Here is a 23,850-nt window from a genome sequence, read left to right as displayed (position 1 = left end):
GACACACTTCGGCCTCCTTCCACATTTCTAGTCAAGGTTCTCACTACACAAACCACAAGGTCAAACCTAGTTGCATTATGTTTGACTCCACAAATGCAACTATGATAAAAAGAGATAGTACCCCCTGCTGCATTTATCATTTTAACTGTCTGCATTTTAATTTTGACTTCCAAAAATATAAACAGACATTTGTGTATCTACAAGAGAAATTAAAAGAAAAGACACCAGACTATCCTCCCCATTCCCATAGGGTATTTTATTTTATGTATCATTTGCATCAGATAATCAACTGAAAACACTTCAACAACAGAAAGCTCTTGGAAAGAGGGAAAAATGAAGCAATTGTCTCAAAACAGATGTGACAAAATAGTTTTAAATTTGGGAGACTATTGCACAATTGAATCAGCAGATGAAGAGAAAGGAAAACAGAAGTAAGCATCTTCTAACATGGATTGTGAGGAAAAAAGGCACTATTTAGCTGTGTGTGTGTGTGTTTGTTTTTAAAAAAAGAGAGGCACAATCCATGTTCTCAAAATTACATTCGATACTGCTTCTGAAATGCTCTAACACAGAAGCTACAGTTTTGTTTTCCAAAATTTCAGAGATATACAAGCGTTTAAACAGACCTTTAGCAAACCTCCTACAAAAATCTTCACAAGGGCTTCAATTTATAAATAGGTGTCACCAAAGGTTACACAGCTACTAGGCTTAAGATAGGCTATAGCCTGGCAACTGATAATTCAACTTCCTTTAGGCTGATCTTGAATAGTCACAAAATACTCCTTTTAAGAGCCAAATTGACAGTGGACACACTAAGAGGCTTTTCAGCATGCTCCCTCTGCAGCTTAGCCTAGCCCCCATACATATTCATACAACACTTTTCCAATACCATGTGATGCGTAAAAACAAGAATGGCTATAAACCGATCTAGTTATGCTGAAATCATATTATGCTTATTTTGAAGCATATTCCATCAAAGTTAATGGGCTTTATTCCAGGATTTTAACAGAGGCAAATGTTTGGGATCAGAACAAAATGACAGCTGCTCATATTCAGAACTGCAAAGTTTCTAAAAGGCAAGCCAGATTTCTTAGGAGACTTGGTTACACTCACACACTTCAACTCCCATTTCAATTATGTAAGATCTAGGGGTCTGTACTAGAGTATTTGAGCAGGTACACATTGTACATTTTGTAGCACTCATTTGCTAAATTCTGACATTCTAACTATAAATCCTCGCTTAATTATTAAGTTCTGCATGTTAGGTTTCCCAAAAAAGTACCAATAATTGTAAATGCCAATGAATGTTGCTACATTTTTAAATGTGCAAATTCTTATAACTAAATTTTCAGATTATGTTTTTCTGAATGCAGTACCTCAAGTCAGTGAATTAGTAACATTTCAGTATATTATAAAATGATCTTTTTTAAATGCAGAGATATGATAAAGAATTGAATATACCCTCAGGATGTCTGAACAGCTCAATACTGTTTAGTGTTTGGAGGTGACAAACATGTATAGACCAGTGGAGCAAACTAAGGCCTTGAATCCCAGTTCTATGGCCACAGAAAATTCTGGTCTAAATTGACCACTCATTTCAGTGAAAGAAACAACCCATGTACAGAACCATCTGTGTCCTCTATTCATATGAATGGGGCTGCCACTGCAGATTGGATGAGGTTTATATCAGGAAAATGAGATTATACCAGGAATGTTGATGACAGATATATAAACCATCTTGGATATTTGGATTTATAGAATATATAAGGTATCCGTAAAGAAATAGTATTTTCCTTCCCTGCTGCCATCCCTTACAAAACCTAAGGATTTGTAAAGGAATTCTTTAAAAGCTCCTACTATTTTATTTGAAGCATATATTAAAGTATCTTAATGAGATTAATACTATGAACGAATTATCATCAGGACTGTGGGCTGTATCTTTAATGCAACATTATTCAATATCCAATGAAACATCTAATTCAGGTTTATAACTAGTGAAACAATTTTCTCTAAATGTAAGGATAAAATAAGTCATAACTGTCCAACATACATGATTGGGCTTAGAAGATACTTTCAGTAGCCTTTGGACATTAATTTTCTCAGTTTTGGTTTTCTCTTCACTCCTTTTCAGCATTTTCATTTCAAATTTGGAGAATTTTAAACATCTGTTTTCAGAGAGTTACAGTTCATGGATCTGTATAAAAAAGGCAATATTTCAGCAGCCAATCATGCTTTGTGGGTGCCATTTGGGAGGATGCCTAGCCTGCAAGGAATGTTTTCAACAGGCATATCACTTAATGGTGGAGGAACGTCAAAGTCTATGAAATGGCTACATACAACACCACATTGTGGTTTGTCATGTTTTCTGACCCAACACCAACAAAATACAATTTGCAAGCTGTCACTGAACCTGGATCTGAAGCCATGGTTTGGAGCTGGTTTGCAATATTCCAGTAATTCACAGTTTCAATTCAGAGACTGAGTTTGGGCTGGGATGCTACTCCATCCTCAAAAGCCACAATTTGGGATAGTATACAGAAATAATCAAAGAAGGTATGAGAAATCATACAAATCAAGGCTCACCTGAACTGCAAGTCATAGTTTGGAGTTACGTCTGAATCAACCTGGGTGGAAGCAAAATCTTAGCCAATCATCTAGGTGTTTGCAAGTGACAAATAAAACCTGAAATTATTGCTTGTAATTTTTCCTTTTTTTAAGAAACAAGATTTTTTTTCTTGTTTTTGAACTTTAAAATAAGACTTGCTTCCCTCTTGGAATGCCCGTGATTAACTTTGCATCATAGGCGCATAGGCATTTCAGGAAATGCTGCAAGGTCAAAGCCTATGCAGATCCCCACACTGCTATGAGCAGGCATGATATATTTTTAAAAATTAAAAAACAAGGAACACCTGTCACTTGTATTGCAGGAATTAAGCACCAAGCAACAATCCTTGCCCATACACTGCAAGTCTCTCAAAAATTCTCCTACCCCACCTTTATCTTTAGGTAAATCTTCCCCACAGCCAAATGACAGAGGAAAAAGACTCAGCTAAATGATTTGACTTAGCTCTAACTGGAATATTTGGAAACTGGGCATTAGAAAGGGGTTCAAACAACAGGCAAGTAAACAATTGGAATGAATATCAAAGAACGTTAGCCATAGGAAAACAAGAAATGGTATAATTATTCCAGGGACCAAAACCCCAGCTTCTGAGATCTAGTCAATCAATCACCAGAGCTCTTCCCTAAATGTATTTTAAGCCATTTTTGCCCTTGCAAAGCAATTCTGTACAGAATACAAAACAGACCTGCACAAATAAATTTCTTTCTAAACCTTTAAATACTGTCAAAATGAGCTGACTATGCATGCTGCATTTTCAGTTACTTTTGTAAACTTGCAAGTGTGTTTAAGTGTTTAGATGCCTGTATTTCATTTTGTAAAAAGCAACACCTTTATTCAGTGCTCTTTTAAAAATTAGTTTATAAGCTCATCATGCAAAAAACTTGAGAGAATAAAGTTTAGTTGAGAGATTAAGAAAAGAGGGTATGGTGTGCCTCCTATTATCTTAATTATAAATGCAACTATAAACTTTTCTAACTTCTTCCAATATCATTTAATATCGCAGCAGTCCCTTGCCACAACTGTATACTTCATATAGTAAATCAGAACAACCAAAACATCATAAGAAATATTATAATCTCCAGCTGGAGTGGTACCTGATAATGTTCTGTCATTAAGTTGAATATACCACAAGAAATTCCATTCATGGCTTATGAGAGCTAGGCTAAAACACACTGGAGCTGATGGAGCATGTGCTTAGCATGATCACTTGGGAAACATAAAAGTGCCTCTTTACCTATATTATCTATGTACTGCCCACTGTTTGTTTACTACTTGGCCAGCACAATCCTAAGCATGTTTTCTCAGAACTAAAACTGACTGAGTTCAATAGGCTTGCTTCCAGGTAACTGGGCACATAATTTCAGCGTGAATATTTAAATAAACCTGAACTGTCAAACCCATTTGTATACAGAGTATTCAATTACTATACCACACTCCTCACTTTGAGGACATGTCCACACAGTGGAGATTTTGCCAGGTATGGTAGTCAACCTACCTCATGAAGTCTGTACCACAGCCCTAACTCAGAAGATTCATACCACAATTTTGGAAGTCATTTCTACAATTACTTGATTCTACAAGGCAATGTTTGCTCACTCCAGTGCTGCACTGTCCTCCTCCTTTTGAGGCACAACTTCAACCATGAACAGCCCCGTTATATCACCATTACCTTGGACAAAAAACTTTTTAGTTGTGCTCTGAGCATCAACACCTGGGGATAAACACACTGGTTCACAAGTTTGATATATTTTAAATAACCAGTTGGTCCAACAAAAGTTTACTTTTTTGTCCAATGTCTCAATCCACTTGGACCAATGTAGTTATAGAATATTCTGGCTCATCGTAATACAGTGAAGAAACAAATAATATAATCAATCATTACTAAGTGAAAAGAAAAACCTATGGGGAAGCCAGTAAATCTCTAAGAAGAAGGCAAAATAAAGAATAAAAGTTTTACTTAACAGTCTCTTTAACCTTTATAGTAGAATCATGTTTTTTGGCATCAAAACATTCAGTTTATAGACAGTTAACCTCTTTGTGGTTGTACAGCAGATACAAGATTTGGTAAAGTTCCCCTATCAATACATCTACACTGCACTTCTAACACCTTATAGAATGTGATGTTCAAAGGCGATATCCAATTGAAATAAAAAAAAACCTCTTTAAACTTTAACATTAATTTAAAAACAGAAACAAGCTGACAAAGAAAGGTGCACAGTGGGAATATAAAGAACTACACATTTCCTAGAATTTTGTTAAAAATGTAGTATCCCGATATTTAAACAACTGCTAAAGAAATCTCACGTATGTAAGTACTATAAGGTGCTAAACATGGCAAATGCAAGTTTACTGAAGTAACATAAGGCAGTTCCATGAAAATATTGACGTCAATTTCTTTGTATCTCTCTTGGCCAGGCCACATGCTTCCGTTTTCCTTTTCCTTTTAAGCATGATAAAAGGATGCAGATTAAGTAGTTTTCTGTAAGGGGGCTCCTGGAGAGACACTGTGTATTTAAAGTTGTTGAGGTCACTGAAGTGCATTTTAGTGATGTCCAAGTGTTAACTAAAAACTGGAATTTGAACAGCAGATGTGATGCTTTTACTTCACATACAACAAAACTGGTGCCAAAACACATTAAACTAGTTACTGGTAACCTTTTGGTCCAAATACATAAAATATGCATTATTTACAGCATTTTACTCCTTTTGCAAATGCAATGCTTTAAAACACATTATAAAGCACCTTAGTAAAAATATTCTACAGGTAAAAGTATCTAAGTAGGAAAACCCTAACCATACCACAGCTCACTAGTTGAGTCATAATATGGAGTCACCAGTTCTTTAAAATACAAAGAATCCATGGAACAATGATACAGAATTCACTATTTGTTTTATATTGATGTGCAGGCAAAGGCCAGCTTTTTAGAGAGTTTTCCCAACATTAATGGGAATTGCAAAGGATATTAAAGGAACACTGCCTTGATTTTCGGCATTTTGACAAGATCACTATGGAATTTGAATTTTTAAATACATTGATTGGTTCTAGCTTCTTAAAATGAAAACCCACACTTACAAATATGGGCAAATCCAGCTGCAGCATTTTCTTAGCAGAACATGATCGAACATTCCAATGAATGTCATGTGATATAAATTCACAAGAACAAAGCACAAATGTCAGCCAGTTATTAATATTATTCATAAGTGTATACCACCCAAATCTCCATGTTGAGGCTAGGGAACCAACAGCTTCCTCTTCCCAGAAAGCTAAGTAAAATAAGCTGTCTTGTGAATCAAAAAGACCATATAGGGAAGCCTTTCATCTTTATAGTTTCAGCTACAATTGGTGAGTTGGTAGTTTTTGTAAATACATATTTAGGCTTCTCCAGGTGTAGGGCAGCAACAACTGTATACTTTTGGATTACCAATGTGTTTAGTCAGTAGCCATTTTCTTCGAGCAACCATAGTTCATTCTACTAAGCTCAAGACTGATGTGCCTCAGTTTATCAGAAATATACAAATTGGGGCTGAGAATAAGGATATAGCCACAAGGTTTAGTTCCTTAACCTAAAAATATGCATTGTTCTTAGTTCGATTTAGGGTAGATCTTTTCATAGAAAAAGTTTTGTGCCAGAATATATAGTTCTCCATCTTTTTCCCGAACTGCATGTGCTCTGACAAACTGAAATTGCTCCAGTGCAAATTCGTAGAACTCATTCTCCATCTTCCATATTTCAGACTGCTGCAGCTTTGCAATAGTCTCTTTTGTGGGGAGTTTTTTCTCCGTTGTCTTCCTAAGATGAGACTTCTTGCCTAAAAGCAAAATATAAAGTAATAAATTTACTTTGATTTATATAACGTGGATGATCCCAGAAGTCTACAATGGGGGATGGGGGGAGAGAGAGAGCACAAACAGTATTCTCCAGTCAGCTTGTTGCTAAATGAGAACACAAAGTGACAGAGCTTGGATCAAGATTTATTAAGCTTCTAGGAGGGATAGAGCAGGAGCCCTGACATTAAGCATAAATGCATTTGCATTAGTGTACTCTTGCTGTTTAAAGGGTTAATTACTGAAACAATAAAGAAGCGTTTGCATGGGGAGCTGCATTTCCTCACATCACATCCATTTAAGATATCTGTTTCAACCATGACTAATGCCTATTTGGAAATTCAGTACTATTGATAATAAAGTTAATAGAAAACAGGCTACATACCAACTGTGCACATAATTTGATTAATATAAATGACTGCAAGTTTTCTCATGGCATAAGTTTTTAATCTCAACTTTTTTCCCTTAGAAGCAAGCAAAACATCCCAGCCATTTACTGCAGGCACATGCCATTAGCTACATGTGAAACATATAGTATTGTATATACCCTCTTGCCTATCAAAGCCAGTTTCCAAGGTTCTATCACACTCAAGCATAATAGGCAGAGTAACCTTAGACCCTAGAGTATGTCCAGAGGGCCTTAGGCTGCTTAGCATTCCAATCTCCAAGGTCAGAAAAGAGCTTTGACCTCAGAGCTGGGGATGTGCACTTGGATCCTGCTCCCCTCCACCTCAGCTAGGTGGCTGAAGAGAGCCATCTAGGCAATTTGCAAGGTGGAACAAGCCTTTTTCCCCACTCTGTACAGGATGCTCATAAACCTCTGGGTTTGGAGGCTTAGGGACATTCCCATTGGACTTCACCCTAAGACAGAGAAACCAGAATGAAGATAGGAACAGAGGAGCTGGTTTGATTATCGGTGGTTGCTGGAGTCCATAAATCACAGTGGAATTACTGAAGCAGGCAGGCCAGGAAGTTGTGCAATGTGGCCAGGGACAACACCCATCACTGATTGCTCAGATTTGTATCTGATATTTAGGATGTGAGGAGGATAAATCTGGGCTGATCCTAAAGGAGATTTGGAATACTGATTAGCTTGATGCCAGGCAGGAAGTTTTCCAGAACAGTCAACTATTCTGTCACTGAATGGTTACAGATTCTTTTCATATGACTATGGAATTCATTGGTACCTGGAGTCCAACATAAACATGGCAGTGCCATTCCTGCTTCATTGGGCTTACAACTACAGAAGAACCTACTGGGCAAAACCCAGAAACATATAATGTCCAGTACATCCAAGAAGAAACTGGAAATAGCAACTGGGATCAGATGGAACCACATGGGCACTAAGTCTCTCAGAAATAACAAATTTCACTACCATCTCAGAAAAATAGCTCATTCACGTCCTAAAGGGTCACTCTAAAGAGTAAAGTTTTGTTTAAAAATGCTGACTTAATGCATGGTCAATACCTGTGCGGTACAGTTCTGTAGCACCCCTGAAGAAGCGGGGCAAAGCTGCCTCCAGCAACATAATAAAGTCTTCAAGTTCTTCAGTAACTCCCACTAGGAAATATTCATTAATCAAGTTGTATTTGGCTTGTTCCAAAGCCCATCTGCTTCCCACATTCCTAAAACGATAAAAAGTAATTACAGGAAGGTTTTGATGTCTGCCAAGAATTTTGGTTCCCTTCATTTAGATATTCTCACACCAGGCTAAAAGAATGGCTTAGCTGTTATCTTTGCACAGACAAGAAAACAAAGTTTCAGCCACACACATTTTTAATTTCCTTTGCTTTTTTCCCTGCTCCCCAGTTTTGCTCCTTTCATTGCCTAGGTTAGATGTCAAAAGATTTATGGATCTGATTTCTAACTTTTTGATAACACTAATGCCTTTTTCAAATGTGCTGTGCACTATTCACTGTGGAAAGTTTTGCCGTAGTAGCAAAGTTTTTAAGAGTATCACTTCTGACATAGAATAAAAATAGAAACTGAAAGGCATATTTAAGCTTTACTCCCAGGCATCTACAACAAGACTACAGAATATTTGCATTTTAACTCCCCAGAGAGCTTTAGCCTTTGGGTGGTATAGAAGTTCCGTCAATCAATCAATCAATCAATCAATCAAGATAGCTTTACTAGAGGACAAATAATGAAGGAAAGTGCAAGTTTCTGGGCCGCTTATTCCTTCATATGGCACATCAGACTTTGCAAGCACTTGCTCATGCCTTGTGCCAAATAAAAAGATTACCATACACACATTTCTCCCCTACACAGAAATACAGTGTGGGAAATTCATACCTGAAATGGCATTCCAACACAGCATGTTTGTCACAATATTAGTTTGGGTTTTTTTTAAAACCTGTTATGTCCACCCTTCTTTTCCTACTGATAAATTGAACCAAATTACTGTGTACCAACTGCTAAATTTCAATTTCCTGACCACTTTCAGAAAGAAAATTATTCAACTGTGATGCATACACAGCCATTCATATTTACATTACAGTTGTTATAAAGACTATTTCCTTAACTAAAAATGAGGGTACGTGTAGCTCTTACATACTGAATTTTTCTATTTATATGCATTATAACAAACAGAACTGGGAAAAGAGCTCTACTTAAAACAGCTTTTACTCAGACATTAACATGGGGGTTTAGAAAAAAATCTACACCTTAGTTTGAAAATGGCTGACAGCTGTCTGCAGTGTTCAAAACAACTTTATTCTTTAGTACTTTGGAAGATAACCATCAAGTACACTTGTTAATTAAGGTGCAGCCATGTTCTAATTTTCTGCTGTGCATTCTGATTTGCGAAATACAATTTACATGAATAATATATTTGATCTGCAACTTTAACCAGCTTCATATTCTTACCAGCACTCAGAACTGTGGCCACAAAAGAACGGAATTTGAAGCCAGAGTTTCTCAGGGGCACAATCTGAGCCTCCAGCTGCTACACATTCATCAAAAGTCTGGAACAAAGACAAACATTCAGAAGCAAGCTTTACATTTCCATCTTGCATATCAAACTTCTTAATGTGGTTATGCTGCTAAATGAATGTGCACTACAACTGCATTATTTCACAAGAGCTTCCCACAACTGTGCCTGCATGCATCAACCATGCCTGAGTCAGCCTGTGTTGATTGCAGGGTCATGGACACATGAAGGCAGATGGCAAACACAGAGTTCAATGTAATGCGGCTTTTCTCAGCACTCAAAGAGCGACTGCAATGACTTGTGAAGAGCTGAGTTACATTTAGTTCTGTGGGAACCAAGAGTATTCACAATTGCCTTGGTACTGGCTAGAAATGAACCACATGATTCAAAATGGTCCACTATGTTTCATGGATGTAAGAATATGTCCATTTTGAAAGCAGTTGTATTGTATTTTGTTAATAGTACATAATTTAAATATTAGTTATATTCTGTCTAGAACAGCAAGTCTGTCAGTAGACTAGTCATATTGGTATGACCACAGCAGAGCATGCAAAAATTGAAAACTAATTCTAAAGACTTAAAGGCAAATGTTTGTCCACTTGCTAGACAACTGTCTGGTACTGCTGGAGCAGAACTCCAGCAGAAATTGCACAGCAACAAAATCAATACTCAATGGAAGGAAGAAATTGCACGGGAAGTTTTGCATCACTTTAATCAAGATGATGTCAGTTGTGCATCAAGTGAATTTGTCTGCAGACACTAATCTGAGCCATGTATTAAAATGCTGAATTATCAAGGGACTGAAGGGTAGAATTATCAACTAGGTAAGAGCTGAACTAACTTGATTCTTGCCAGCAAATTGTTCAGGCATTAGCAGCAACAGTACTAGAGCCTTTAAGACTTTATTCTGTTGTTCCAATATAACTGTGTAGTAGAACTGGAACAACTGTCCCATAGCAGTTAGAGAGAAAAGTATGTCCTGAGTTATACTGGACTGATTTTGAAGCTGAAATGTAGATTGCTCTACTGCAGATATGATTTTAAATCAACGAGCTACATGTGGGTGGGAATGTCTTTGCTCTGTGCGTTCTTATTTGCTTTCATAATTAGTGAAAGTAAATGCTTGGGAGCTGCATGGAATGTGCATGTTACATTTTATGGTAATGAGCCCCAGGGGATTGTTGTATCATCCCTCACCCTACAAACAAGCTACCCTGAAAAACCATGGTCTGTATGAGGGCTTAGTTCACACATGGTGGGTTGATGGGCTAGCTGAACCTGGACAACTATCCTGATGGTGGATTGTGGGCTATGGTGAGGGAGTCTCTTGGCAAAACTGGCAAAAACAAGCAAACCAAAACAACTAGCTACTCTTGCCAGGCGCAACCAAGCCACAACTAGTGCCACTTGTCCCACCAGTGTCTAAGAGGCAAGTTGGAGTGACCATCAGAACCTCACTTCCCCCATCTATGTAACAATTAGAACTTGTTTTAGCTTGCTGCAGGTCTCTTCCTCTCCTTTCCCCCTTTTCTTTTCAGAATTACTTTTTATGATCTCCTTTCTGTCAGGCACTAATAACCCCTAACATGGTGCTCAGGCAGCTCACTGGAATGCTTTCAGTGGTTTCCTATCCTTAAAAAAAACACTCCAAATGTATGCAGTTTCCTTAATTTTTTGAATAATTTTAGCTGGAATTATACAATTCCATAGGTGCAACTGTGCACACTTCTGTGCATCCAAAAGGGAGTGCCTGCTGTCAAAATGGAGCAGGCACCAACCATGGACATTGATCCAGAAAGGCTTCAAATAATTTTGAAGGGGTTAAAAATTATTTTCTACTTTATCTTCATAGCTATGTGAGCTGCCATTTAAAAACAAAGACACAAGTGATCTTTGTAAAGGAAAAGGGGTAGAGGGACTCATTACTGCCTATGTTCCTATGGAAAAAAGGTGGAAGCCATGAGAAAGAAAGACAAACATACAGCAAGATGGTCAGAAAACGTTGAAAAGGAACCAGAGGTTTGACAGCCAGCTGTTAAACTTCTGTTGGCCAGTAAAAGCACTGAGCCTTGGAAATGAATGGAAAAGTTTGGGGTACTGAGATCCCAAGTACAGAAGCAAAGAAATACCTGAGGATACAAGTACCATGAGGGATAATGATGGGAGAGAAAGAAATCCATTTACTTTATAGAGTTTACAAATTTATGGGTAATCTATTATGCTAGGGTATATATGCATGCATATGAAAAGGCACAGAGCCATTCACCCTTAGTACATTGGAACTTATATTTTTGTCTGACAGGAATGTAAATTCCTTTCATTCTTGCTATCTACCTATGTTATAATCAATGCATCCAAGCAATCTTTACAATCTCAAAATACATTTTAAATATAATTGGAATATGTTAAAATGTTGTCCGTTTGTGAGCATTATTAAGTTTAGAACAAATTCATAGCTGCATAAGCAAGCATTTGCTCAAATACTCAAATCAAATGCTTGCATTATTCTGTCTGATGTAAATTTGGTTTGGGTGATGGTGATACCTTCTCATATTATTTAACTGGCAATCTCTGGATAACTGCACCATGAAATTATTGACTGTGCAAGCCTACTTGTATGTCTACTAGTATGATAAAGTTTGGAGGATGCCAGCCATGGACAGATGTTCCTTGTTCAAAATCAAACCAGGTTTCTATCACTCTCCCACACCCCAAATTACTGCACAGCAATTCAACTTAATCCAGTCTTTGCACTCTCTTCATTGGGTTGACTGCAAAGCTCCTGTGATCAGAGCTCTGCTCATGGAAGGAGACCTCCTGGTGCCTGCTAACAGAAGCGGGCAATCTTCGATGAGTCTATTGGACCGCCCCCGCTACACACACACACACAAAAGAACAGTGTGGGACGTTACACAAGGAATAGAGAGGATTGGTGAAAATCCCTTCTCTTCCTCCCAGATGAGCAGATGCCTCTGCTGAATGAAAGATTCTTGTGTTCATGGAAGAATCCTGTGAATGGATGTCAACATTTGATCCAAACCATTATTTTGGACAAAATGTTCTTTTGAAAAATTTCTTTCTTTTGCTGCCACTGTGCTTAGCATAACTATGACCTGCATAGCTAAGATGAAGTCATTAACAAACTACCAAGATGTACTTTTACTTTTTTATCCCCTTGCTTTCGTCTTCGGAGTCCAGGCCTGTAATCATCACCAAAGCGCAGGAAGTAATAATAAGAAACTAGTCGTTCTATGGGATCTCTTATGACATTGATGTATATTGGTTTCTTTTTAATGCCAAATCTGAAATAGAAAAAGAAAATCAATTGACAAATCACATAATTCCCTGTATGATGTTAAAGTGAATCAAGTTTGTTTCAAATGACTGTTTCATTTCTGTTTCATTTTAAGTCAGTCAGGAGAAATAATGAGAAGTAGACAATACCATTTCTGTTTCAAGATCTTAAGGCATATACATGTTTTAGATTTTTTGCAAAGAAAAGTCCCCACATCTTATCCTAATACATTCCATTTTGATGGTTTTAAAACATTTATATTTAATATTTACATATAACCCTTCAGTTTATTTTGTCTAACAGGTATTATCAGCAGAAGTCCTGTCTGGTACTTCTGCTTCCAACAGATGCAGCCTTTTAAAAATATGCTTTGTAACCAAGAAGATAACCCAGCTGATGCAACTGCAATGACTAGATGAGGGGAAGGTATGGCAATAAGGGAGAAGCTCAACTTTTGCTTTTCTAAACTGTTGTTGCAAACTGGTAGCTGAAAAAGTAATTAAATACTAGCTCAGTTAAGTAGCAGAAATCTTGTAAAATTGGAAAAACAGAGGCAGGGTCAGCTAAAAATTCTTTCCTCATCAAGGGGAGGAGCTATCCTGATCCCATGAACTATACTCAAGGAACAAGTGCTGCCCCCCTCAATCCCTTGCTGAAAAAACGGGGCAACAGCCTTCAACCATTGCTAGAGAAACTACATTGCAATGAAAAGGCAGAGAAACTCCTGTAACAAAACACAGAGAGACAGAGAAGACCACAGACCAGGGAACTTGCTACCACAAAGCATCCTGCTCCTCCATATACTGAGGAAGCAGATTCTGGAAAAGAAAAGGTAGACAGAATGTGCTCTCTGATGCTCACAGAACAGCCATTCACAGTGGGAAAATTTCCAATTTTTTGGAGCTCTACAGTGGGCAATGCTTACCCTGGGGTATAGCAGAACCACTAGTCACATAAGATGGGCTTCTACAGATCACTGCTTACACTATACTTTACAGCTAAAGGCCAATGATGCAGAAGCAAACCTGTCAGTCTTACAGTGTTTTGAAGCTGTAGGTACCAACACCCATGCAGCTGCCTGACAAAGGTTCTCTATGGGAATGTTACGCCCAAAAAGCAGCTGTGGATGCTGCTCTGCAAAGGGAATGCTCAATAATCTCTCTTGATAGTCTCTTACCCACAGCCAGCAAGATTCACTAAAACCATAAGGCTGAAAAGCATGAACCCCCTCCCCCTGCTCAGTGTTAATCTCATAGTCCTCAACAGTATGGAAGAGAAAGTGGAAGAGGGTGGGGAGAAAGAACAAAGGGCAGAGAGAAAAGATACAAGACAACAATATGCTAAGGAAAGAGAGAAACAAAAATGCTACATTTGAGGTTGGGCTCTTAGGAGCTCTAACCTGATCCAACTACTGTGCTCACTAGACAGTTTGGACTGGACAATGAAGACAACTCCTCCAGCTGCAGAAAAGCATTATTAAATGATCCTGCCTATTTGCAATGTGGAATGCCATGCTAGACTCAGGAGAGGAGTTTAGTCCTTTGGTTTTATAACCTAAGTTGTACTTCAAACATTTCACACAATGATATCCTAATGACTTAAGCACAATTCTTAATAAATTTATGTATTTCCATTTATATCCTATTCTTCAGAAAAAAATCTGAGTGCATAACTGAGTATCTTAATGACATCATCATCTATAAAGCGACATTAATGTGCATTAGACACACAACTTTAGGAAGAACCCAAAGAGACTTATTTTTATCTGCAGCTCCAGTTGTAGTTTGACACAGAGCAGCGCATCTTTATGCTAGGCTGGTAAATCGTTGCACACTAATTAGTACTACGGTTTGTAGCTAAATAAGCATGAGCTACTGATTGGATACATCTTGCACCTCACACTGAGTATTGCTGATTTAGCAGAACAAGCTTAATAGAGTAAGAAATAAGTTTTCAAATGTTTTTGATGATGTGCATATGACAAGTTCTTTTATTGAATGTTCCAGTTTTCCTGATGTGTAAAAACAAATTTCTGTTGTTTAAAGGAACATGGTAATCAATTACATGCAAAGAATATACATCAAAACTAGCCTGTAACTTTCAAAATTAGGGCTCTGAAATGCACTTTCAAAGCTTTATCACCTGACTGACAAGAGCATCTAAATTATTTTAATTTCTTCCTTGTGTGTTACCAAAGTTGCTGAAAAGTGGCAAGGTGAATGAGCAGCCATAGGTATGGAACAGACACTTATCAAAATTGCTTGGATTATTTCAGCCTTATTTGCCTTGAGGATGTTGATAAAATGCTTGGGGTTGTGGAGGTCGTAATATGTTTAGTTCCCTGCCCAACTGGGCTGATTAGAGCCAGTTAAATAAGAGCTTAGAGGCCCATACCTCATCTTGGGGAAGGAAGGTGTTGTCTTTTGTTAAAAGCACGCCTCAGTTACTCCTGAAAAAATAGTGTTCAGACAGGGATGTTTTAAAAAGTTTTAGAGAAGCTTCAAATCTCCTGCTTGAAGAGAAAGCAATGGAAAACATGGTAGCAGCTGAACTGCAGACAAAGCTAGGCATGCCATCCTTTCTCAGCCCATTTCTAATCTGGTGTAGAACCCAATTGGTGTCTAAATACTCTTAAAGCAAGCAGAAATACACATTTCTGGAACATGGCAGATCAGCAGAGTTTACACAAGGTTCTACTGACCTCTCCTTATCTGGAAATAAGCACTTCTGCTAGTTTCTGGGGTTGTTTAGATCAGTGGGTTTCAATCATCAGTCCATGGACTGGTGCTGCTCTACAGATTTCCTACTGGTCTGTGGGGGACAGAGGGGTGCATCCTGGTCACCATGGAGTGGCGCAGGGGCTGACTGTGCTCCACCATTTCTTCCTTGGTTGGCATCATGTTTGTGGGGGCACTGGTGCTGCCAATGGCACCAGGAAGGGGAGAGATGGCTTGGTGGGAGCCAGATGGGAGCGATGCAGCACCAATTTTGGTCTTTTGTTGGCATTTTCTGTTGCTCTGTTTCTGGTTGTTTTGGAGAATTTTCAATTTTGGGGTATTATGTTTGGAAACTATTACACAGAATACAGTATTATGTGTATAGTGGTTTTTGTTTCTGCCCCAGTGCTCCCCGAGGTGGTTTTCCTGTTTTCACAAGTCCCCAGTTGTGGAAAGGTTGAAAACCACTGGTTTAGATGATGCTAACTTCCTCTTGCACTAGTGATTCCACTGTTGTGGAGGAAAGAAAGGAAGCAAAGTGGCAGAACTGACTATTGCTGCTCTCTTCCAACCTACTTATGGACCTGTGTTTCTGCTGATCTAGATTCTATTCTATTTATTAAAATCTGCCTCAAGCTTTGAAGAGGTGGAGCATAAATGTGACAGGCACTCACTAAACTTAAAGTGTCCCTTATGATCAGGAAGGCAAAAAAGGTGAACCAGGGCCTGAAGCAGAGGCAGCACTTAGCTTTCCATGAAGGTGCAGCTGCCACAACAGAAAGAGGATGTGGAATGAAGTGTAGTGCCAACAGCATCCATCATATCTCTTGTCCTCCATGATGGGAGGAATAGTTCAACATATGCCTCTCTTCCCTCATGCACAGTAGATAGAGAAGGTTAGTTACCATCTCAGTCCCTAGGGAGGGTAAAGCATGTTGTTCCTTCTTGTTTCCTGTGCACAGTTTATCACAAAGCAGAAAGAATATCCAACTAAGTCTCTCCTGACATTTCTCTAAGGTAAACAATGAACCATGATAGAATTCTGCAGACAATTTGTGGCCCTCTAGATATTCTGACACTGCAACTGTCAGCTATTAGACAATATTGAAATGAAATACTACTACTACTACTACTATCAACAATAAAAAAATTCCTATCACCCCTAGCCAGGACATCCAGTAGTGAAGAATCATGGGAACTGCACCCCAACAACACCTGGAGGACCACAAGTTGCCAATCCCAGCTGCAGACATTCTACTGTCTATTTGATGGCATTAGAAAGCCAAAGTAAAGTAATGCTATAATTAAAAGGGACAAAATGGCAAAGAGGCAATATGAGGTCCTGATCTCTACCCTCCCTAGATGAATTTCCAAAATATTCAACCACCACTGTTGTTGTGGTAACTTTTGAGAGTGTATACTGAATCAAAGATTGTGCTAGAGTTTATTAAGGGAGATGAATCTTTACTGAAAGATTGTATACTTCTCAACTGAAAGAAAACAACCACCCAAGTTACTCTCATCTTTTGCCAAGAGCAAGCAAAGCACTCAATATATTATTTTAATAATGGAAACCACAAATATAAGAAAGCAAGCTGTTGTGGGGTGGGGGGAAAGAAAGAATAAATCATTTAGGTGAAAGGGTAACAAACAGAAACACAAGGATAATGCAGCCCTGGAGGAAAATATGCATATGAATGAAATTTGTAAAATTGCTTAGCTGCCCTTCTTGTGGTAAAATGATTTTAGATTGAAAACTTACAGTGCCTAAAATGTTTTAAGCTGTAGTCTATGAATAATGCATAAAATAGAGTAACACTTACCTAGCAGTTCACAAGGTTATTATTTCATTATATATTCAACACAAGAGGTTTATTAATATAGCATTTTGCACTTCCAAATTTGAAGGAAGCAAAGCAATTTTATGCTCAAGTTTCTTTGAGAAAGTTTGGCAAATTTTCTGTGTATGCATTATTTCAACTTGGAAATGTTGCACTTGCTCATGTAGCTTTCAGTATCTATGCACTATTACAATGAACAAAGAAAGAGGTACTTTATACATAATATGCAACTTCTGAACTTTCATTTTTTCCCCAAGTTTGTCACAACATATGCAATAAAGTGGAGTTTCACATACTCACTATGTAAACCAAAATATTTCCAGTTTAGTTATGTCAAGTAATATTCACCAATGGGGAAAGACATACAAATTGATGAAATTTGGATAAAATATGGATAATGTTCAACAGCCCCTCAAGCCATTCTTGTACAGTGTTTCCATTGTATAGGCATAGTTGCAGTTTATAAGCTAGAGCCAGGCTCAGCAAGTGCTGCCCCCTAGTTGTTTTGCATAACAGTTCCCATAAACCCTTGCCTGCATACTCAGCAGCAGTCCAAATATTTGGTGGGAATGAGAAACCTGAATGAGAATATGATAATCCTCAAAATGTCTGTGCAGACTCCCTGCTAATCTACTGTAGACTGGCAGAAGTACAGCCTGAATAAAGTCTACAGTGGTAGCAACAATGATTAACTCCCTGCAGGCCAATGAATATGCTTTCTGAGATTAGGGGAGAGACTTCTGACACTGTTTAATACTTCCATCAATTTAGGCATTCGGGAAACTTCCATTCTAAAACAACCCACTTGGTAAAATACAAATGCACATGCTTCAGCAAAAATTTTGACTCACAACACTGGTTAGTATATTTTTCAGCAAATACAAAAAAGTAAGCATTTAGAGAACCATTTATTACTACTTGGAGATTGGTCTGCATTGGACTGTATGAAGAAATCTAATGATGTATTCAAAGAGGCAGAAAGTCCAATAGCACTGAATCAAAGTGCTCACTGCCTGTATGCAGTAGGCTTGAACAGAAATACCAACTGACATTGAAACAAAAGATCTCCCTCCAAGTATTTGGACCTAGAGCTACTGTTGAATGGCCAGCCTAAACACAGGATCTAAGACCTCTGGGAAAATGACTTCTAATAATAAAGCCTATGTGGCAGGGCAGGTGGCCACTACCAAGGTTAGGGGAAGGAGTGGCATCAAACAGTTAGTAGTATTTGGAAAACAATGAAATTCAAAGAATCATAACTAGTTAGGGACTAAAAACGTAGGGGTAGGCAGAGAAGTGACTAATTTCTCTGATATGATGCCAAGCAAGATTCCTCTGGAATAAAGAATGGTGTACAGATATCTAGCAATTATACTCCTGTTCTCTGATATAAGCAGTATTTCTTAGAGTTCGTAGTCACCAAAACATGTTAGCAAGAAGGGAAAGTACATGTAAAGGAAGAAAAAGATAACTTGAATTAGAAGTCAATAGTATAAAAGTGGAAAGATAAAACTGTACTAGAACTAGAAATAATATGAATATTGAAAATTTCACACAGTGAAATGTCCAACTTTGACCATTAGAGGGCAGTAAAATCTAACAAGAACCACACTTGAACTAAAATTCAACTGATCAGGAAATATTTCACATTCAAACTGTTTCAAACTGAAATGCTTGTGACACAGCTTACTTTGCAAAATCCAAGAAGGATATATGCCCATGATAAAACCCTGGTTTCATCTCTTTCCAGGAAGTTACATTCTTCACAAATCGTACCTGTAAGAAAAAGGAAGATTCCGCAATGTTTAATGAATACCAATTTGCAATGGAATGAAATAAGTTAGAGTAAGTGAAGCAATTCAGCTAATAAGAGCATATGATACCTGTGATATTAATACAAGCTCACTGTTCAAGAATTCTCAAAATATCTGTGTTCATTCACAATGAAAATGTGCTTCTATAAGGGCTCAAAATGTTTCTCATGTATCGAACAGTCAGTAAGGTGAGCAAACAGTCATCACTTTATAACAGGTCCCTGTGTGCACGTGTGTGAACATGAGTATGAGAAAATAGTGGCTTGCCTAAAACCACTGGAGAGCTCGTGGGTGAGCTGAATTCTGAACCATAGTTTTCCCACCCTATAGCACATGCTCTTGACCACTATTTCAGACAACCTCTAAAAATAAAGTATAATAAGTAGCAAAGAACCACCCAACATTTAGAATGCATGTTTATTTGCTTTCTGTGTAGTGATATATTTATAACTAGTGTGTTAAAATCTTCCCTTAGTGACATTTCTTCAGTCCTTACCTATAAGCTTCCTGGTAGCTTTTGACAAGCCAATATTTTCTCAGCTCCCCATCTACAACAAATTGTATATATGCAGAGTGTTCTTGTTCAAGTTTCAAGATATTCCCCTCTGCCCCCGATTTCTCCTGCCAAACTTTTTATCCAGCCAGCATTCTGGAGGCATTGAGCATGCTCAGTCCTCATTGGACTGTTTTACAGTTTGATTTTGTACTTCTGCAAATATCCATATTTCCCACAAGCCTGCTGATACCTGTGCATGAAAAGGATGATACCTTTTTGGATGCCAAAGGACAAGTATTCAGAAAACTGAAGCTAATATTAGTATATATCAGAGGTGGCCAAACTGAGGCTCAGGAGCTGCATGTGGTTCTTTGAATTTATTTTATGACTTGCTGCTAGCCGCCTGGGGCACCTGTGGGTGCCCACATGCCACTCGTTGCCCACTGGTGCCACCTACCACTCACTGTGGACACCCACTTGCAGCTCTTAAACACCTGACATTTACCATATGTGGCTTTTCCATTGAGCAAATCTGGCCACTCCTGATACTCAAAAGGTAGCAGTGTATCTGAAAACAAAAGGAGGGTTCCACCAAGATGCCATCTTTGAGCATTAAATTATTTAACCAAGTTAGGTGGCCAAAACCATTGCTTGGCTTTATCAGACAGATTAATACCTTTGAATAACTCTACATGTAACACTCTAATATTGCAGTTCCAGAAACTGATTTGCCAAAGCACACACACAAATACAAAATCAGATCCTGCACCAGATCTCTAATAATAGATTAAAAACATATGGCCTTTACAAAGAAAAGAGAAATACCTGATTGCACTGCTCTCTTAAATAATCAGAAATCACTGTATTCTAGTTGACAGAAATTGGTATTTCTATAATCTGTTTGAGTTTGGTTGACTATATAGAGGCAGGAAAAAAAGTTCATTCACGCACCCTTCATACTATCATAAAATACATTATCAGAGAGAGGAAAAGTGAGAATGAGAGTCTAAATAAGCTTCTAGGCTAAGTTTGAGCACTTACGTCCGTATATGCCCGACCGCCCTTTGAGATCTGCGGGAGAGTCCCTTCTCCAGGAACCCTCCATGAAAGAAATTAGGAGAGTAAGTACTTGGAGGAGGGCTTTCTCTGCGGTGGCGCCCAACCTATGGAATTCACTCCCCAAAGAGGTCCGCCTGGCACTGTCGTTACTGGTTTTTCGGCACCAGGTAAAGACCTTTTTATTTAAACATCATTTTAATTGTTAAAATATATGATCTGGCCAGGGCAACTTCTTCTTCCTTCTCTTTTCTCCTCCTATATTCTTTATTTACTTATTTTATACTGATAATTTTAATTTTATATTATTATGTTTGTAACTCAGTGTATTTTTTGTATTTTTGTATTTAGTGGTAATTTATTATGTTCTATTGTATTTTAATGTATTTTATTGTGTTGTAAGCCGCCCCGAGGCTTTGGCAAGGGGCGGCATAGAAATGTTATAATAATAATAATAATAATAATAATAATAATAATAATAATATGCATTCTACCAGGGCTGTCTTTGAGGACTGTTCAGACATGTTGTTTTGTGTATAGTGCAACAGCCAAATGAATAACTAGGACAAGTTTGTCCAAACACATAACACCAATTTTGGCCTCCTTGCATTAGCTGCCTAGATGCTTCCAAGCCTATTCAAGAAACTGGTTTTAATACATAAAGCTTTACATGGCTTGGAACCATAATACCTGATAGAATGGCTTCTCCCAACCTCAATGTACCTGGACCATACATCCGCAAATGTGGCTTTCCTTCAACTGCTAACACCAAGGGGAGCCTGAAGACAGGCTAGGAGGTAATCCTTCAACTGTGGAATGATCTGTCCAGGAAGGACCAACTGGTGCCAATGCTGTCATCTTTTCAGAATCAGATTAAAACTATCTTCCATTGCCAAGCATTTAATGTCATGTAATGGATCAGCTGTTTTAATTAGGTCTAGTTTTATTGCAATTGTTTTTGATGTTTAAACTGTCTTAAATTTTGTATATTGAAATTCTGGGCTATTTAAAATCTGCATACTGGATTTGTACGCTGTATTTTATCTTTTTACTGTACTTCAAAAAACTGTTGTGCACTGCCTGGTGACCTTTGACTATTGGGTGATATAGAAATAAAATAAAATTTAATACATTATGTATAAGTAAAGAGGAAAAGAGTCTCCAGTAAATGCTGATGCTAAAAAGGTGGTAATGATAAACTGCTATTTCTTTTTGCATCTGGCAATTGGTAAAAGCAGAGTTGCAGGAGTTCATTTTACACAAATAGCCAACTGTGGCTTATTTAAGCCATGATAGGCTGCAGCACATGTGGGTGGCCATTCTGACTATTCAAGCTGCAACTGCAAGTCTGATGGGGAGGGGCTGTGCAAAATCTGATGGGGATTGGTCATACAAATGAATCTTGCATCATCTAAAGTTTATGTTGTTATTTAAGAGTTTATTTATCAAATCTGTATGCTGTCCATTACTTTCGTCTCTGGGTGGCTTACAATATTATCTCAAAATACAGTAAGTTAACTATTCAGTCCACACTGGCTGAACATCAAATAAAATATAAATAAATCTTCGCACAGTATTTTAAAAATGTATTAAAATATTGATCGAATAAAAAGGTCTTGACCTGGTGCCGAAAAAACATATAATGACAGCGCCAGGCGGACCTCTCTAGGGAGCACATTCCACAGTTAACACTCAGGTCAATGACTCTAAAATTCATCTGCACACCTTATGACATAAGAGGGTTTCTTGAATTTGTCTTAAAGCTGAATTATACAGAAGAGGCTGCAACATTATCTACAGAATTAGTGAAAAGTGTCTCTGCTGGAAGACTTAGGCATATTAATGATTCTGAAGCATCCTAGGGATGACAACACAGAAATCTTTTTGGCTATTGGGAGGTATAAAAGTGTGATAAACAAACACACACAATGATTAGGGAAGCTATACAGTACCTTGTCAAAGCATGCACCCTCTTTTGACTTCACATTTTGTTGTGTTATCGGAAATGGATTTAACTGGCATTGTTACCATTTGATTTATACAAGATACCCAATACTATGAAGGTGCAAAATATTTTTATTGTAGCACGAAGTTAAGGAAACAAAAGCAAACCAACACCTGCCAATTACTTTAAAAAGTCCCTGTGTAGCTCTGATTGTGCAAGTATCCATCTCTTTTACTGTGACTTACTTTATTTATTTATTTATTTATTTATTTATTTATTTATTTATTTAAAACATTTCTATGCCGCCCCATTCGCCGAAGCCTCGGGGAGGCTCACAACATAAAATTAAAATATAATACACCCAAATATACAACAAATTAACAATATAAAATAAGTCGCCCTGGCCAGATAAAATAAGCAAATAATATTAACAATTAAAATGACATTTAAATTAAACGTTTAAACAATTAAAATGACTTGCCTAAATAAGCTCTGATGCCGCTGCTCTAGAAGTCACGTACACATTTTAAAGTTTACCTGTGTGCAAGTTCAGTGTCACATAATCTGAGATTAAATATACCTGCTTCTGGAAGGTCGAAGAGTTTGTTGGAGAGTATATAGTATCTAAACACATAGCATCATGAAGACCAAGAAGCTGTCAAAACAAGCCTAGGATAAAGTTATGCAGAAGTGCTAATCAGGGCTAATTTTGTCTTTTTAAGATCCCAAAATATGAACATCCCCAGGAATGCATAGCATAGCATAGCAGTTTATTATGGTTAGTGACCAGATTGTCCATTAAAAAACAATTCACAAAGTAAGACCATAGCTTAAAATATTCCAACTATTAAAAGACAAAATAACAGTAGACAAATGATATCAATTTGATTAAAATTGCCTGTTACAATTTCTACTTAAAATTTTAAAACACTGCATACAATCTCTTTGTGGATCTTGCAGGCAGTTGTGAAAAATCTAGCACAACAAATTGTGAACTGGGCATTGGTGCCTATAAAAAGCTTCCTGACCAGGAATACCATAAAATTCATTATTACACAATGGAAACAATATGGCATAACAACTCTGCCTAGCGAAGGCTATCCACCAAAACCTAGTGACCAGGTAAGAAGAGAATTAGACATATAGGCAACCAGAAGGCCAGCACTAACTCTGAAAGAGCTGGAGAAATCCACAGCTGAGATTAGAGAAATAGAGATTAGAAGGACAACAATCACCCAGGAACTCCAGTAAGACTGGCTTTATGGAAGAGTGGTAAGAAGAAATCTATTGCTGAAACAAGCTCAC

The 23,850-nt window shown here is 37.8% G+C and overlaps 1 protein-coding gene across 5 annotated transcripts in view; it reads right to left on the bottom strand.

Annotated features, from left to right (window-relative positions):
- Positions 1–237: 237 nt before the first annotated feature.
- Positions 238–23,850, bottom strand: part of HS2ST1 (heparan sulfate 2-O-sulfotransferase 1) — a 142,255-nt gene continuing 118,642 nt past the window's right edge. For 3 of the 5 annotated variants that reach the window (XM_044432205.1, XM_044432206.1, XM_044432208.1), the window contains 5 exons: positions 18,925–19,010; positions 12,539–12,683; positions 9,318–9,415; positions 7,917–8,074; positions 238–6,433 (listed from right to left, as the gene is read on the bottom strand). In XM_044432205.1, coding sequence (XP_044288140.1) covers positions 6,207–6,433; positions 7,917–8,074; positions 9,318–9,415; positions 12,539–12,683; positions 18,925–19,010 — 714 coding nt within the window. In that variant the 3' untranslated portion in view covers positions 238–6,206. The remainder of the gene's footprint in view (positions 6,434–7,916; positions 8,075–9,317; positions 9,416–12,538; positions 12,684–18,924; positions 19,011–23,850) is intronic. The other 2 variants (XM_044432207.1, XM_044432209.1) reach the window with 1 other exon arrangement.

Source organism: Varanus komodoensis, unplaced genomic scaffold, assembly GCF_004798865.1.
Source record: "Varanus komodoensis strain SLA01 unplaced genomic scaffold, ASM479886v1 scaffold24, whole genome shotgun sequence".
Classification (NCBI taxonomy): Eukaryota; Metazoa; Chordata; class Lepidosauria; order Squamata; family Varanidae; genus Varanus; species Varanus komodoensis.
The sequence above is the reverse complement of the archived record's forward strand: the minus strand, read 5'-3'. Positions and strand labels throughout refer to the sequence as shown.